This window comes from Plutella xylostella, chromosome 4, assembly GCF_932276165.1.
Source record: "Plutella xylostella chromosome 4, ilPluXylo3.1, whole genome shotgun sequence".
Lineage (NCBI taxonomy): Eukaryota > Metazoa > Arthropoda > Insecta > Lepidoptera > Plutellidae > Plutella > Plutella xylostella.
Genome location: NC_063984.1, coordinates 11,061,813 through 11,077,754, shown reverse-complemented (window position 1 = coordinate 11,077,754; position 15,942 = coordinate 11,061,813). Strand labels below are relative to the sequence as shown.

At 39.7% G+C, this 15,942-nt stretch overlaps 1 protein-coding gene across 1 annotated transcript in view; it reads right to left on the bottom strand.

Moving 5' to 3' along the window:
- Nucleotides 1–15,284, bottom strand: part of LOC105391874 — a 50,128-nt gene extending 34,844 nt beyond the window's left edge. The window contains exons 1-4 of the mRNA XM_048627215.1: nucleotides 14,372–15,284; nucleotides 12,102–12,251; nucleotides 9,702–9,812; nucleotides 2,564–2,706 (exon numbers count right to left, since the gene is read on the bottom strand). Of these exons, the coding sequence (XP_048483172.1) occupies nucleotides 2,564–2,706; nucleotides 9,702–9,812; nucleotides 12,102–12,251; nucleotides 14,372–14,393 (426 nt within the window). The 5' untranslated portion in view covers nucleotides 14,394–15,284. The remainder of the gene's footprint in view (nucleotides 1–2,563; nucleotides 2,707–9,701; nucleotides 9,813–12,101; nucleotides 12,252–14,371) is intronic.
- Between the last annotated feature and the right edge of the window lie 658 nt (nucleotides 15,285–15,942).

Genomic DNA, 15,942 nt, shown 5'->3' with positions numbered 1-15,942 from the left:
GGAAGCTTTAGTGCCGTATGTGACTGTATCTATGGGGATACCGAGTGGCGGTTAGGTTGCTTGTTTGTATCTGGAGACAGTAGGGGTAAGTTTAGGCGAACCACGACAGACAAAAGGCGATTTTGTAGAATCACAAAGGGAAATGTTATTATTGCTGGAAGCAGCCGTGCAAGGCTCAGTACGACGTGGCCAAGCCGCGCGCCGTATTCTATCTGACGCTCCAGGACTCGCTGGCGCCACGAGACAAGGACTACGCCGCTTATTGTCTGTATCTGTGGGGGAATAGGGAAGCTTTAGCTTTTTTGTGCGGAAAATGGGGTAAATTTGGAGCCGCACCGCAAAGATTTCATTTTGTATCTTTGACTGAATTTGTGAAATTATTGCTTTAAGTTAAGTATTAGATCTGACGTTCCAGCACCCTCTGACGCCAGGATACGAGAACCACGCCACCTATTGTCTGTATCTGTGGGGGAATGGGGCAACTTTAGTGGGGAGACGGGATAAATTTTGTGCGGGAAAAGGGGTAAATGATGACGGGTGTGATGTACCCTCTGACCAATAACGAACATACCAACGAATTGATACTAGCTCAGCGGGCCCAAGTTATTCGTGTGGCACAGGACTTATAACTACCAAAATACAACATAGACTACGGATATTTTGCTTCAATATTGTATTTCGAATTTCTAAGCTAGTATTGTTGATTTTAGTGAGGAAGGTCACTTCAGTCAGTCACTGGACTAACAAGCCGCGACGCTCCATTGTGTAATCATGATCACAAGTTATGATTACGCGGTAGTTATTTGTGATTAGCATTCGTATATGTATTACTTCTACCTATGTCCAATGTCCAGAAGTGAACGATTCCTACATTACCTACAGTATTTTCAATAGTAATCGAGTAAGATATATCGTTTTGTGGTCAGTGCCATGATTCATCTAACAACCATCAACGCTATCTGTGCCTGCTGCATAAGAAAACGTTCAGGGCACAACAAAATTTCTTGTAAAACCTACAATACTGAGGCTACGCGGTGGCTACAATGTGCTACGAAGCCTACGTCGTAGCAGCGTAGCACATTGTAGCCTCCGCGTAGCCACACGTAGCGCGTGCTTTAGAATTTTGTATGAAAATAAACATAAATGGAATTCTTTCAAGGCTTCTTTCATGAATGAAATTTAAGTACTGTGAAAGAATTATTTTTCTAAACAAGGTTCAGTAAAACCTGAGTAAACCCCGAACAAAAACAAACTTTGAAAAATAATAGAAAACTAAACGTTTTCAAGTATGCAGTTAAAATGCAATCGACTGCCACGTGTGTGGACAATAGATTGTGATCGAATAAATTGAATGGACTGTTTATGTGTTTGCTTTTTAAAACACTCTCAAACGGGCCACGGACAATGCATAGTGTACGGATAATTTATTTACAGACAGCTTTATTTATAAGTAGCCATACACTTTTGTACCTTGTCAAACAAACCATTTGAATGCATGGGAGTAATAAGTACGCTGTACGTAAGTAGGTACTTATTACTTCCATGATTGAATTTCAAAGATGGGAAAGTTTGACATAGTACAATTACTGTAAATCCTACAATAATATTATAAAGGCTAATGTTTGTGTGTGTTTTTCCCACGGGAAAACTTTTTAAGGCGTAGCCAAGCTCGCGGGAATGTCTAGTAGCTTTTGAAGCTGACTGTACCAGGTGCACACCAGGGAATTTCCTAATTATGCGGTACAGTGGTAGGTGTAGGTATACACTAAGCTCGCTTGAGCCCTGGGGATCACTTTCATTAACCTTTCTACAATCTTTATTGCCTTTCCTCACAAGCGTGTTAGGTTTTTAAATTCCAACATGTTGTTTTTTACCAAATGCTGTTGTTTACTAACATGTTTAAAAAGCATTCATGTTGAAAAAATATAGCCTAATTTTCTAACAAGTAGATTTTAGGTCATTACGGCTTTTTTAGGTAAATGGTAAATGCTTACAGAAATGAGTGTGTGGCAAGGCAAAAAGCATTTAAACTGGCAAATACATGTTTTTTTCAAATAGCCACCATTATTATTGAGATCAACGACACACTAAAAAAACAATAAATAAACACCCTAGCATGGACTTGCAAAATAACGATAGATAAAAATCACCACCAACCCGCGCTAGGCCAGCTGTAGGCTAGCTGGTGGACTAGGCCTAGAACCGTTCCTTCATTCGAAAGAGAACGGAGCCCCAGCAGTGGGGACGTGATGGGTTGTGATGATGACGATGAACACTCACCACTCCAGTCTTAGCCCAACATACACTCATGGAAAATAAAAAAAGTCCACTCATGAAACGAACCCAATTTTTTCAAACAATTAATTTAAATTTTCAACAAAGTATTAACGTTTTTTGTTGTTATCATCAATATCCTGATGTTCTGTTAAATGTACTTCAATGTTGCAGAAGGCGTCATTAAGCTGGCCTTTTCCGTTTAGGCGTAATTTGGTGCTTTTCTCAGTGGAGCCTTTTCATTTCCCGTGAGTGTGATAAAACACATCTTACATAATATATTATTTACCTTATCGGAGTACTCCGCGACGTCGCGCATGCTGCGCGGGTAGCCGGACACGAGGTAGGTCTTGGCGGCCGGCGCCATCTTCATCTCCAGCATCAGCACCTCCGTCACCGTCTTGCTGGACAGCGTGCCGAAGTCTTGCATGTCTGTGGGGGGGAGGGGGGATTAGTTATGATCAAATCAAATGTGGTTTATTCGACATAACATTTTACAATTTACAATAGTCATAATATTACTCTACCACCATTTCACAATCTCGGGAAGGAATGGAGAAAAAACTAGTACTTAATTAGTATATTCACTTGAGTTTTGTCATCACCATGTCTACATCGTCCACGGCAGGACATATACCGGAGCGTAATAAGATTCTGTCGAGTCATTTCTTCCTCAAGCACCTACTTCCTGCTACTTTAAACATAGTGGAAGTGTTCCCATAGAGGGGTGATCTAAATTTGGTGTATTGTACCAAGTGGAAGTATCTAACTAAATCGTGGATTTATTTTAAATTATGATTTCACAATTTAGATTGAAATAATGTAATGTTGTAAATATTGATGAGCCCGTACTGCCACCGACATTAATAGAAACGTACAAATCCAATATCAGCTTCAATTATAAGCTGATAGGGTGCATACTTCATTGAGTCGATGTGGTTGCAAATAGAAAATTTAATTTTGAAAGGCAGCATATCGTGTTCGTGGCGGTGCCTCTTTTAATTTCTACTACGTACTAGAAAGGGAACAAATACACATGTAAAAGGTTAGCCGTGTTGTGGTGGTGGCGGCATATCGCCAAAAAATAGGGTTTCAAATCCAGGCATGTATCAAAGAATTCGTTTCAAAAAACGAATTTAAAAAATAATCACTTTAACAACACGACATTATCTATCCAGGACGTGTCATCAAGTTAACTATTTAGAAGCTATTGGTCAATCTACCATACAACTTTCATTATCGCTACAACTCTGAAATCACGAAAAAAACATATTGAGCGTTATATGTATCCGTGTATTATGTATCCACCCGTAACAATAATATGTACATAAATACACTTGTCCAAAATTAATAATGCACATGAAGATCTTCACACCTGAATCATTAAATCGTAAGAGCCTTAAAAAACACTTGCATTTTGCACCTTGTTCGAAAGAAATAGGAGTGAATATCATGTGTCACATAATCGAAAACTACCGATCTGTCAAAGATTTCTATGCGCATTATCAATTTTGGAGCACTGTATATGATATTTGATTAATGAATTCTACTACGGCTTTCACGTCTTAATTTATAGGGATCATACTAAAGTTTCCCATGAATCGGACAACAACAGCTGTAATAGTAAAACGTATAACGCCCCTACAGGGTGCTACTAGAAAAATAACGTATCTGTCAAGTGAATCGATATCTAAACAGTAATGAATAATGTGGTATCGGCGATCGATAGACGTGTAACATCTTATTATTCGAGACATTCCGAATGCGCTACTCGTGGCGGAAAGTATCGTTAGAAAAATAAACCATGACACAGAATAAATACACGTTAGGTTACATCGTAATCCATGATTTTTGTAAAAATGTATAAAAGGAAAGGCAGATTTGGCGTCAGTCGCTGACTGCCCAGGGTTTTCTCAGTATAAAAATATTATACTCTGTCCCAGGGTGCGACGAACTAATATCTCGAAGGCTCCATTCGATTGTGGAATATCGTATCGTAATAGGTAGGTACTACTACATCTACTTTCAGAAGTAATAAAAGTCACCAACGTATTTTAAGAAGAGAATATAAGCTATTATTGGTCATGTAGATTGCATAATGTTAATGTACCTACTATCTATTTGAAATGTGATGATTAAAATACTTTATTACTTATAGTACCTAAATTTGATTGCCAGTAGATGAAATATCAGTAAGTAACTACTTATCGGGACTACCACTGCTTAGGTTACAGTCAACTGTACACAGATACCTAGATATTTCTAGCAACTTTATTACTAACTTAGATCACCTTGGCTTAGCACAGTTGTAGGTTCCCACGTTTTCGAAATATTCATAATTATCCGTCGACGTCTCACAGCTATGTCCCGTGGAGTACATTCTTACAATATTGATGTGATATCGATCTATCGGGTTCGAAATAGACTAGGCCTTGCTAGGGTCTAGGTTTTTTATACTAGTGTAGGTACGTTGCTTACGAACTTTAGGTGTGGCTGGTGTGGTAAGATTTGAGACTTAACCGTAACCAAATGAAAATAATTATATTGAGCGTAGAGCGAAAGGCGCAGCCGTTAAAATCATCGAACTTAACTATGACTATTGCTATAAATACTGTCATACGCCTTGTAAATGAGTCAAATAACGTCTTAAACGTCGTTTAACGTAGTTACATATAAGTACATGTATTTCTTTTTATAATTATGTATTGCAGTGAAAGTCTAACGTATAACCGATTTGAAACAGTTAGGGGTTACAGATGGTGGGGTTTTCACTTCAAGATATCCACAACCCCCCACACACATACACAGAACCTCCCCACACATACAGTGTGAATCATTAGACAAGACACGAGTTGTATTGACATTGTGTATCGAGGCCATTGCCACGCGCGGCGGGTGGGCCCATGGTGGACCTTGGGGAAGTAGGTTTGAGATAAACGTCCTTCGACAAATTGTTTATTAGTATTTAGAGCGTTTTATTTGGACTTTTCAAATACACTGGGCCCGTGTGGTGGACCCTCCTTCCATTGGAAAAGAGACCCGTGCCCCAGCAGTGGGTACGTGATGGGTTGTGATGATGATGATTTGGAGTTTTCAATTATGTACATCCGTATGTACCTGCACCTGGCTCCATCGAGTGGAACCTTTGTGCATATCCTCAAGGTTTTAACTTTATTCCTGAGCTTGGACCATTTTCCACCACGCCCGCCATTGCGGGTTGGTGGGTTCATTTCTTATCGATATTTACAAAAAGAAGAAGTAGACCCAAGAAACGTTTTCAGAACTTTAACTACTAGCTACAAAAAATGCACTGAATTTAATGTAACCATAACCAAACAAAAAGGATAAAGGGAATAAACAATGGAAAAAGTACAGAAATTTTAGTGCATAACTTCAGGCTTCATAATAGTACCTTAGTGTGACCTAATGTTTCCACGAACGTACCGCATGGTCGTTACAAAATACATTTTCTTTATAGGTAACAGATATTTAATAATATGTAATTTATTGCTGGCCTGATTCATAGAATCGATAGAAAACAGATATTCTATTTTGTTCAATTAGATAGTGCATGGTAGTAATAAAGGTACGTAGTTATGCCATGTAGGTACATTGTACAACATACAAAATCTGAATCTTTCGCAATCCCAACAAAAAAACATTTTAGTGACCCGATACCGTATCGAACTTTGGCTTAAATTTCGTCTATCATAGAACCAAATTACCCACACTATTGTAAGGGTGTAGTTTGTAAGGGTGTTATTTCCTGCACCCTTCCAAAAATTAGTGTATATTTTCCACCACGCTCTGGATCACTGCTGGTTGCTGGGTTCTCTTCTCAATTCTAAGTTCTAGACGTGCATTATCTCATTAAGTATTAACTCATTGTAATAACTCATGTCATGTAAGATAGTACTGGATTCGAGCCATAAACTAACGTTAGTATAATTTTAGGTCTAAGTATGATTCAAACTCTGGTCTGTACCTTTTGTAAGCCGAGGGCGCGTTATACCGGCTAACTATGTACTACCTACCTATAAAATAAAAGAAGCGTGTTCCCAGAACTGGCCATCCAATAAATAGCTTCGCCTGATGTCACATACAATGGGGTGATTACACGCTGCGTGGGTCGATACGCCGTGCATTATTGAGCTATGAGCTTGAACTGGCGGTAAACATAGTTATCTTGTGCAAGGTTACGGCCGCCTTTTGAGGTTATGTAGGTTTTTTTAATGAATAAAATTACGTTTAAATGCTTGTGTGTATGTTTGAATAGTGTATCTGTGGCTATGTAGTTGAGAAATGGTCGATAAAGGTGTTTGTTTTTAGGAAAGGCGATTTGATAGTGTGTTAATCAAATTACAATGAAATAAATTTTCAGCTGTTTTGTACCCCTTACAGGTAGCAGTTATAATGCGGCAAGTTACTTGGCGACCCTCCTTGCGGGGTGAAAGAAGTGGCGGGGGCGAGGTAGCACGACATGCTACACACGTAGAAAAGTGTGCCCGGATTAATCTCGCGATAGCTTGTAACTATTTCTGACGTAAGTAAAATTTTATTCTATGAGTGTTCCCGTAAATGTCATATTTAGCTTAAAATTTATAGTTTGACAGCATTAAAATTTGGATGTTTACCTTCAGAATATCTACCAATTTGAATTTATTTATGTAAACGTGTTTTATTTTATAAATCAATTTCCATGTCACTTTCATGTTCACTCTCTGTTTGAACTTGTTCATCGTCGTCGTCATCCTCATCTTCATCATCGTTTTCATTAACTTCAATTATAAATCTAAGACAAAAACCAATTTATGTTTAATTTACAATAAATTATAAATAAACAATAACATACCTGTCCAATACATCGTCAAATACTCTATCAGATTTATAATATTCGTCTTAATTTTTTAGGGTTCCGTAGCCAAAATGGCAAAAACGGAACCCTTATAGTTTCGTCATGTCCGTCTGTCCGTCTGTCCGTCTGTCCGTCTGTCACAGCCGATTTACTCGGAAACTATAAGTACTACAGTGATGAAATTTGATGGGAATATGTGTTGTATGAACCGCTACAAAAATATGACACTAAATAGTAAAAAAAAGAATTGGGGGTGGGGCCCCCCATACATGTAACTGAGGGATGAAATTTTTTTTTTCGATGTACATACCCGTGTGGGGTATCAATGGAAAGGTCTTTTAAAATGATATAAAGTTTTCTAAAAAACATTTTTCTTAAAGTGAACGGTTTTTGAGATATCAGCTCTCAAAGTCGTAAAAAGTATGTCCCCCCCCCTCTATTTTTATAACTACGGGGTATAAAATTCTAAAAAAAATAGAGGTGATGCATGCTAATTAACTCTTTCAACGATTTTTGGTTTGATCAAAGTATCTCTTATAGTTTTTGAGATAGGTTGATTTAACTGTAATATTATATTTGCTGCTACGGAACCCTTTGTGCGCGAGCCCGACTCGCACTTGGCCGGTTTTTATGACATGTTCGTCACAATTTCTCCACTTTTTAGGCGAATAATTAGAGAAAAGCAACTCTAAGTCTTTTATCTCTTTATCTAAGTTAGAGTCAATCGACGTTCTTGCGAGCTCGCCTTTCACGTACCGCCACACAAGTTCAATAGGATTTAATTCCGGGTGGTATGGGGGTAGGCGAAGCACGATATGACCATTTTCTTTCAAAATTTCATCAATTTTGTAATTTTTCTCTGTGTTTTGCTCATTAATTACTTTCATTAAGGGTGGATTCGTCCAAACATCACGTTACACGAGAATAACTATACCGGGATTAAAATTATACGCGAGTAAATATCTAGGATAAGTACATTTGCATTCTACCAAGTTATACCATGATTAAATTGAATGAACGAGGAACGAAACTGTAATGCAACTAAAATAAAAATAGCTGCGTTTCAAAGCATGCAATAGAAATGACATGCCAACTTAGTTTGAATGGATTATAAAAGTATGAAATTGTTTATGTTTTAATATTTTATTCGCTGTTGTTATTCTGAGACTTTGCCTTTTAACGTACTTTTGTTTATGTTTTGACAGATGTGTTTATATGTCATTATGACGGTTTTCTAATCAGCTGATGTGCTGCCGCCATTACAAAATTACTCTCGGATAAGCTCGTTACACGGTCAATTTTGGCGGTATAACATTTTATTCTTGGGATAAGCTAGTTATCTTGGTTTCAGGTTTGGTAGAATGCAAAATCCTGCTTACTCGCGAGTAACTGGTACTTTACTCGAGAGTAAAATTTACTCGACGTTGGCCGAATCCGCCCTAAATCACATAAATTTTGGTTGCTTTCCTAGTTACAAGAACTGACAACTGACGCACTGTCATATGGACTCTTCGTCTTTGTTGTTTACTTTTTCGTATTTGACTGCGCAGTACCAACCTTTAGCCGCGTAGCATGACTGATCCGGTACGCTGTTCTACAAGAAGCCCCTATATTGAGACATTATACGATTTGTTGTTTTTAACGTTATTTTGTTGACGAATTATAGATACCTAATAATAATATAATGATAATATTAAAAAGGCCTCAACACTCATCCTAAGACTAATGGTCTCAGGATCAATGATCTCATGTGGGTCGCACTCAAATTATGACAGACTGTATAAGACATGTGGCCGCCTCGGCTGCGCGGCCGAGACTGCCGTAACAATGACATGCAATGCACGCGTTGCCCTTCCCCGCTACCCTCCCGCTACCCGCTGTCGTCTTGGGTACCTCGTCCCCTCCGCGTCTTTCACCCCGCAAGGAGGGTCGCCAAGCAACTTGCCAATCTATAGTTTCGAGTTTTTATGTTGTGTTAACATAAATAAGACGAGTACATTGACGGTGCGTTTGCACGGTGGCGCTACTGTAGTCGTACTTATCTAAATAAAGAGGATGGAATTTTATTAGTGATCGAAAAGAGAGCACGTTATCCATAATCACTGATAAATTTCATCCCAGACAAATTTACTGGTACAATCTGGGTTTAAGAAATCTGACACAGTGACAATGCTACTTTAGGCCGGCTTTTGGCCAACTCAACTATTGGTCAAAGTCACGGTGTCAAGCACAAGCATGACAGCTGGATATGAATTTTGTAGGTTTTTAAAAAATGTTTGCAACTTTTTTGTCCAATGGTTGAGTATTGAGAATCTACGGATCAAAAAACTGGCCTTTAGAGTGATCAGGGTTTTTTACCCCCAGACTAGTAGTACCAGGGGGGTCACTCTATATGACGAAAAACTATGCTTCGAAGCGCTACTGCGAGAGCCACGACTGTATATTAATTGTAATAAAAGATGGCACGAAAGCTCTCGTTCGTTAGCTTTTCGTCAGTACAGATTAACCCTCCCGTCTTTCATAAGTGTAAAGAACTACAGGTGCAAACCGGTGGTCTTAGGTGGTGCTGTACCGTTGCCGATGGCGTACTGCTGCAGGAGGTCGGTCATGTTGATGTGCACCACCCCGCGCCGCTCCTGCATCAGGTTGTCGCAATGGGTCACCTTACCGCTGCCTGGGCCACCTGGGGAGAATCAAGAGGTTAGAAATTTGAAGTGAGCATAGGGAAGTTTTAGTTCTAATCAGCTGTTTATGGTGGGTGAGCAGCAAGGTTGCGTGGGAGCAGTACAAATAATAGCGGCTCAGGACCCAATTACAGACCAAATATAATAATAATTTCAGAATAATGCACAGACAGAAAACCTAGCTCCGTTGGCCAGTAAATAAGAAGCAGTGTATCGTGCTATCAGTGCACTCCTTCGAACTTCAGTCTGTTCCACAGATTTATCAATAAGCCTGATATCCAGTTTGTGGCAGAAGTGACTGTAAGTACCTAGAGCTTTTACTCTATCATGCGTCCAGATGGGCTGATAATTTTATTCATAGCTATTAGTTGCTGGATGAAAAGGTGTGCTTAGAGGATAAATCAGGAGGTCCTTTGTTAGCTGATCAGAGACCAGCGCTAATTGTTATTGTTTCCGCAAAATAATTATTAAACCGTTAAACTTTAAGTGCTTATTTTATTGGTGAGTAGCGTAGGAACCTAGAACCTAGTTTAATGTGATTCCTGTTTTGCAGCCATTGCATGATGACATGGGTGCCAATTACCGGTTGTTAAATATGACACAGGCGTGTAGTAAGTGCCACCTAAAATGACAAAGCTTTTTTACAAAATTATACGCCGTAAAGGAAATTTAATTATTGAATGGCGGCATGACTTCCCTATGTTTTTATACAGACCATTGACCTTGTATAATATTTTTTCAGTTTTTTATGCAAACTTTGAAGTTAGATTACTTTGTCTCGTTCCTTAATACGAAGACGGCTTTTTAGAAAGAAAGAAAGCTTACACTTTATGTACAGGTAATGCAACTTTCAATCTAGGATAGAGTAGGTATCTGGCGCGTGTGTACAGTAGGAGCAACAAACAAATCATGTTTATCCCACAATACGACCAATATTAGTATGTCTCTTACCCAGTACGAATTACGAATAGGTATAACAGGCACTGGGCGGTTCGAACTTGACGTGTGTATTGTTCTGCATGGGGAAAGCGGATTCATTGATAATACGACCAAATTTCGAATGTATCTTACCCAGTACGAATATAACAGGCACGCTGGGCGGTTCGAACTTGACGTGTGTATTGTTCTGCATGGGGAAAGCGGATTCATTGATAATACGACCAAATTTCGAATGTATCTTACCCAGTACGAATATAACAGGCACGCTGGGCGGTTCGAACTTGACGTGTGTGTTATTCTGAATGGGGAAAGCGGCTTTAGACGGCTTTTTGCGTGCTCATTGTGCATCTTACGAGATAGATGCATTGATAATACGACCAAATTTAGAAGGTCTCTTACCCAGTACGAATATAACAGGCACGCTGGGCGGTTCAAACTTGACGTGTGTGTTATTCTGCATGGGAAAGCCAGCTTTAAACGGCTTTTGGCGCGCCTATTGTGCATCTTAGAAACTACATCAGTTCGTCTCCTATCCTGTCCAATACGACTAAGTTAAGTAGGTATCTTACCCAGTACGAATATAACAGGCACGCTGGGCGGTTCGAACTTGACGTGTGTATTATTCTGCATGGAGAAGGCGACTTTAGACGGCTCTTTGGGCACCCATTGTGCATCTGATAATACGACCAAATTCAGAATGTCTCTTACCCAGTACAAATATAACGGGCACGCTGGGCGGTTCAAACTTGACGTGTGTATTGTTCTGCATGGGGAATCCGGCTTTAGACGGCTCTTTGCGCGCCCTTTGTACATCTTACGAGATATTGATAATACGACCAAATTCAGAATGTCTCTTACCCAGTACGAATATAACAGGCACGCTGGGCGGTTCAAACTTGACGTGTGTATTGTTCTGCATGAGAAAGGCGGCTTTAGACGGCTTTTGGCGAGCTCATTGTGTAGGTATCTTGAGTGGCTAAGATTTTGAGAGATACAACGAGATAGATTCATACATAATACGACCATGTTAGGTATGTCTCTTACCCAATACGAATATAACAGGCACGCTGGGCGGTTCAAACTTGACGTGTGTATTGTTCTGCATGGGGAATGCGGCTTAAGACGGCTTTTTGCACGCTTATAGTGCATCTTGAGAGATACCATAAGGTAGATCCATTGATAACACGACCAAATTTAGAATGTCTCTTACCCAGTACGAATATAACAGGCACGCTGGGCGGTTCAAACTTGACGTGTGTATTATTATGCACAGGGAAAGCGGCTTTACACGGCTTTTTGGGCGCTTATTGTGCATCTGATAATATGACCAAATTTAGAAGGTCTCTTACCCAGTACGAATATAACAGGCACGCTGGGCGGTTCAAACTTGACGTGTGTATTATTCTGCATGGGAAAGGCGGCGGCGGGCGGCGTGGCGCGCTCCCACGCGCTGTCCCCGCGCTCCGTGCCCGCCGACTCCGCTTCTTCATTATTCTGCTCTGTGGAAGAAGGGCTGATCAGTATGTGGACAGTTGGGGGTGGAGAAACCTGACTCGTTAGTGGTGTTTTTGAGCGGTCAGGTTTGTTAGACCCAGACTGTAGGTATGTAATCTGGGCGAGTTGTTTTGGCATCTGACAAGAACCAATGTTGAAGCCAGGTACCCTCGAGCAGGGGCAAAGTTAATTAGCCCGGGTGTCATAACTGCCAAAGAATTGATGATAACTGTTGGAGTCGAGACCACGAACTGACAAACTAGTAGATACTTAGTACCAGTAAATCAAGCAGCAGGTGGGCTGGCCACATGCACACTATGCTGCTGGATAGTGGTGATCCTATTATTAAACTGTTCTCTGTAGTGTAGACCCCTCTAGCCTCAGGGTAGGTACTCTTGTACTCAGGGTGATCGCTGGGAATTGTACAAATATGTACCTACAATCTCAGAAAGAAATGGTTGGATGACATGCTGAAGTATGAATATACCTACATATAAGGGAAAAATTATATAGTTTATCGGCAGCAAGATTGTGCTATGATGGGTGGTGAAAGCCGTTTTATAAGTACGAGAGGATGCACACTTGCACAGTAACGCTGATGGCCATCAAATTAACATCTTAATTAATCTCAATTTTTGACATAAATAATATGGTCATGAGACTACACTACGAAGATACGATTTACATTTGTAATATCTTATGCAGGACTGATAGATACAGGAAGCATTTGGAATCCTTTGGTAGTATCTTTATAATGAAATGGTTGTAGATATACCTTTAGTCGCAAATTTACACGGTGTGTTTGATAGAAGATGCATGAGTTTAGTCGTCATTAGATATTAAATTTGTTTAGCCTTGTACCATAAGCTAAATAAAAAGCTAGTTAAAAACTCCCAGAATTTAAGGGAAATGAAATGGGTTAGATCACTATTGATGAAATTATTTATTTATTTATTTATTTTAGGAAAACTTACAGCACAATTTAAAGGTATAACAATAGAATGAGCAGTAAAAGGCCTTTTACAAGATTCCACTAATACAAAGTAGCAAACTAAAGTACCTATTATTTGGAAAAGTCAAGGTTTCTTTTAAACTATGACTGATCTGAATAATTATTTAACTACTTATTTAATTTATTGTTGCTAATATAAAGTCGCATTAAAACAGAGATATTATGTCAACCACATGTGAATTACTTGTCTTAGCATTGAAACAGACTTTATTGTGCGGCGATGAATAGTTGTGTCGGTATAACTACGTTCAAAGGTAAAGTAGGTATGTCGACCAGATAGGCGACATCTCAAGAAGAGCCAATGAGAAGTTTCCGAAACTGATGAACACTAATGAATATGGAGGAAGCGAAAGAAATATAGTTAGGTATGTCAGGATCGTGGCACGTTGAGATCTTTGCCTACATCTCTAGGTCGTGAATATATCACTTATGAACACATGAACAGTGATGAACTGACTACGAAGACCCAGTCATATGGGTGACGTAAATGCCCTCGGCCTTCCTCATACAGCTACTACCTGTCTATGATCGTTGGTACAGTGGACCGACCATTCCAAGCTTCGTTTACTTTCGTGGCCTACCCTCGAAAACTCGTCTACCGATACGGTTCATTCTTCCCACTAGGTAGGTACCTCTTCAGCTTTCAGATTTTAATAAGTGATGAACTTATGACTGATAAGTGTGCATCAGCTATTGGTGATGATAGCAATGTGTGAACGGGCCTCCCTTGCTATGTCGTCTCTACTCCAACTACAGAACTTTACCAAGTCAGTTGTTTATATTGGTAAGAGCAACCCCTCTTTACCCCGATCACCGTCTCATAATATGTTTCATAACTTTGTATCTTTATAAGAGGTGATAGTTGCCTCTCTAAGTTAGGGACAGTTCAAGTATTGTTTTGAAGGCACGTGTAACGTGTAAGTAACTAATAAGCACCATGGCCTTGTTCACACACACTGTGTTTCACAATAACACCATAAACAAGGTAGATAAGGACTGCAATTTTAAACTACCCGTTATTCCATGAAGTGGTCGGCGCTTTTGTACACAACTACGCACTCAAAACACCGTAGTTATAGGCAACTGGGGTTAGTAAATACAAAACATACTAACCAGTGTCCAAGCAGATGCCCATATTCCATGAAGAGGAAAGTTTTAGTTCGACATCCGACCGAAAACTCACAGCGACACTCCGTACACTACTAACATTTAAACTTGGCACTGACAAAACGAACAACTTAAGAAAGAAAAGCACGTTTTCAGAGTCCGTGCTTGTTTACGCGCGTCGAGGCCGTCGATTAGTGGATCAATCGATCGCGTATCAATTGCAACCACTCGGCGTAGCTCGGGCTCTTAATTAGATCATGCTAGTAACTGCTGGTTATTCTGAAGTAGTGTCTTCGCGAGATCATTTCCAGCAGAGTGTTGCGGGATGGCATGGCGTCCGGCGGTGGAGCGGCGCCATCAGTGACTGTCCGGCGGCCGGCGCCCCGCCCCCTCCCGCCGCCCCCGCGCCCCCCGCCCCCTGTATCGATGCGCCGCCGCGGCCGAAGGGCAACAGGGACAGCGAACCTCCTCAATATTGCAGACGCCGCAGAGACGACCCCATGCTGCAGCAGACACGTAGATTAATGGCTCAGGACAAACACTCGTCAATATGCATGTACCCTCGGCCCAGTTGCTCGGCTCATAATTGCGTCGGGGCCGAGCCATCCTCCCAAACGTGTGGGTTTAATTTTTAAACAGCCGAGCGTAGTTGAGGACACGTGTTTTATTCAACGATTGTGTTTTCTGAACTAATTGAATGTTGGGTATCGGCTGTAAAGTAATAGGTTCGGGGAAAATGATGAGTTGGCACGAATGCTGAATCAGAGGCGGCAGCCGGCGGCTCCCACGGTGCGGGTGGCCCACGGTGGGCGCCAAGAGAGTAAGTACTTTAGTGCGCAATACTAAAGTACTTACACACTTGGCGCCCACCTGCTCGTAGATTTCCTCTTCGTAGGGTCTTCGTATACCTCTTCGTAGAGTGTAGAGATTGTAATTATACACACACACAATATTTAAAGATACGCATTTATTTCATGCAAGTTTGTGAAACACAAATTATGCCAAAAAAATATTTTTTCAGGCGTTGCGCAAGATTAATTCACAATTCATTAGCCTCTTTTAAAAATCTAGTCTTAAAATCATTATATGTTAATCGCTTCATAGACACTTTTTTTAACTTAAGTAATTTAATAAATTTAATCATTTAATTTCATTTAATTTGTTTGCATATATTTATACTAATTTAATTTACATCATTTATTTTATTAATCTGTCACTTATATTGATATCTTTTAAAATCAATTAATGGTACTCTAGGTCATTAAGCACCAAAAATATGTAAGTACTTAATAGGTAATATATGCAAAAGACTGTTTGTTACCTTTTTGTAAATAAATAAATGATATAATGATTAATTATATTGTATTTTTGGCAGTTTAATCTAAATGATAACTACTAAAATTCATCCGTATTATAAAATAAGAAAGCCAATAGCCATAAATGTAAATCATCGATTTCAAGGATTGTATGGTGTTATAGTAGATGTAATAAAAAGTATAAGAACTTAGATTAATAATTTGTTTTATTTATTAAATAATATTTTGCATTAACAACTAGTGCATCTAGTTAAAGATTCA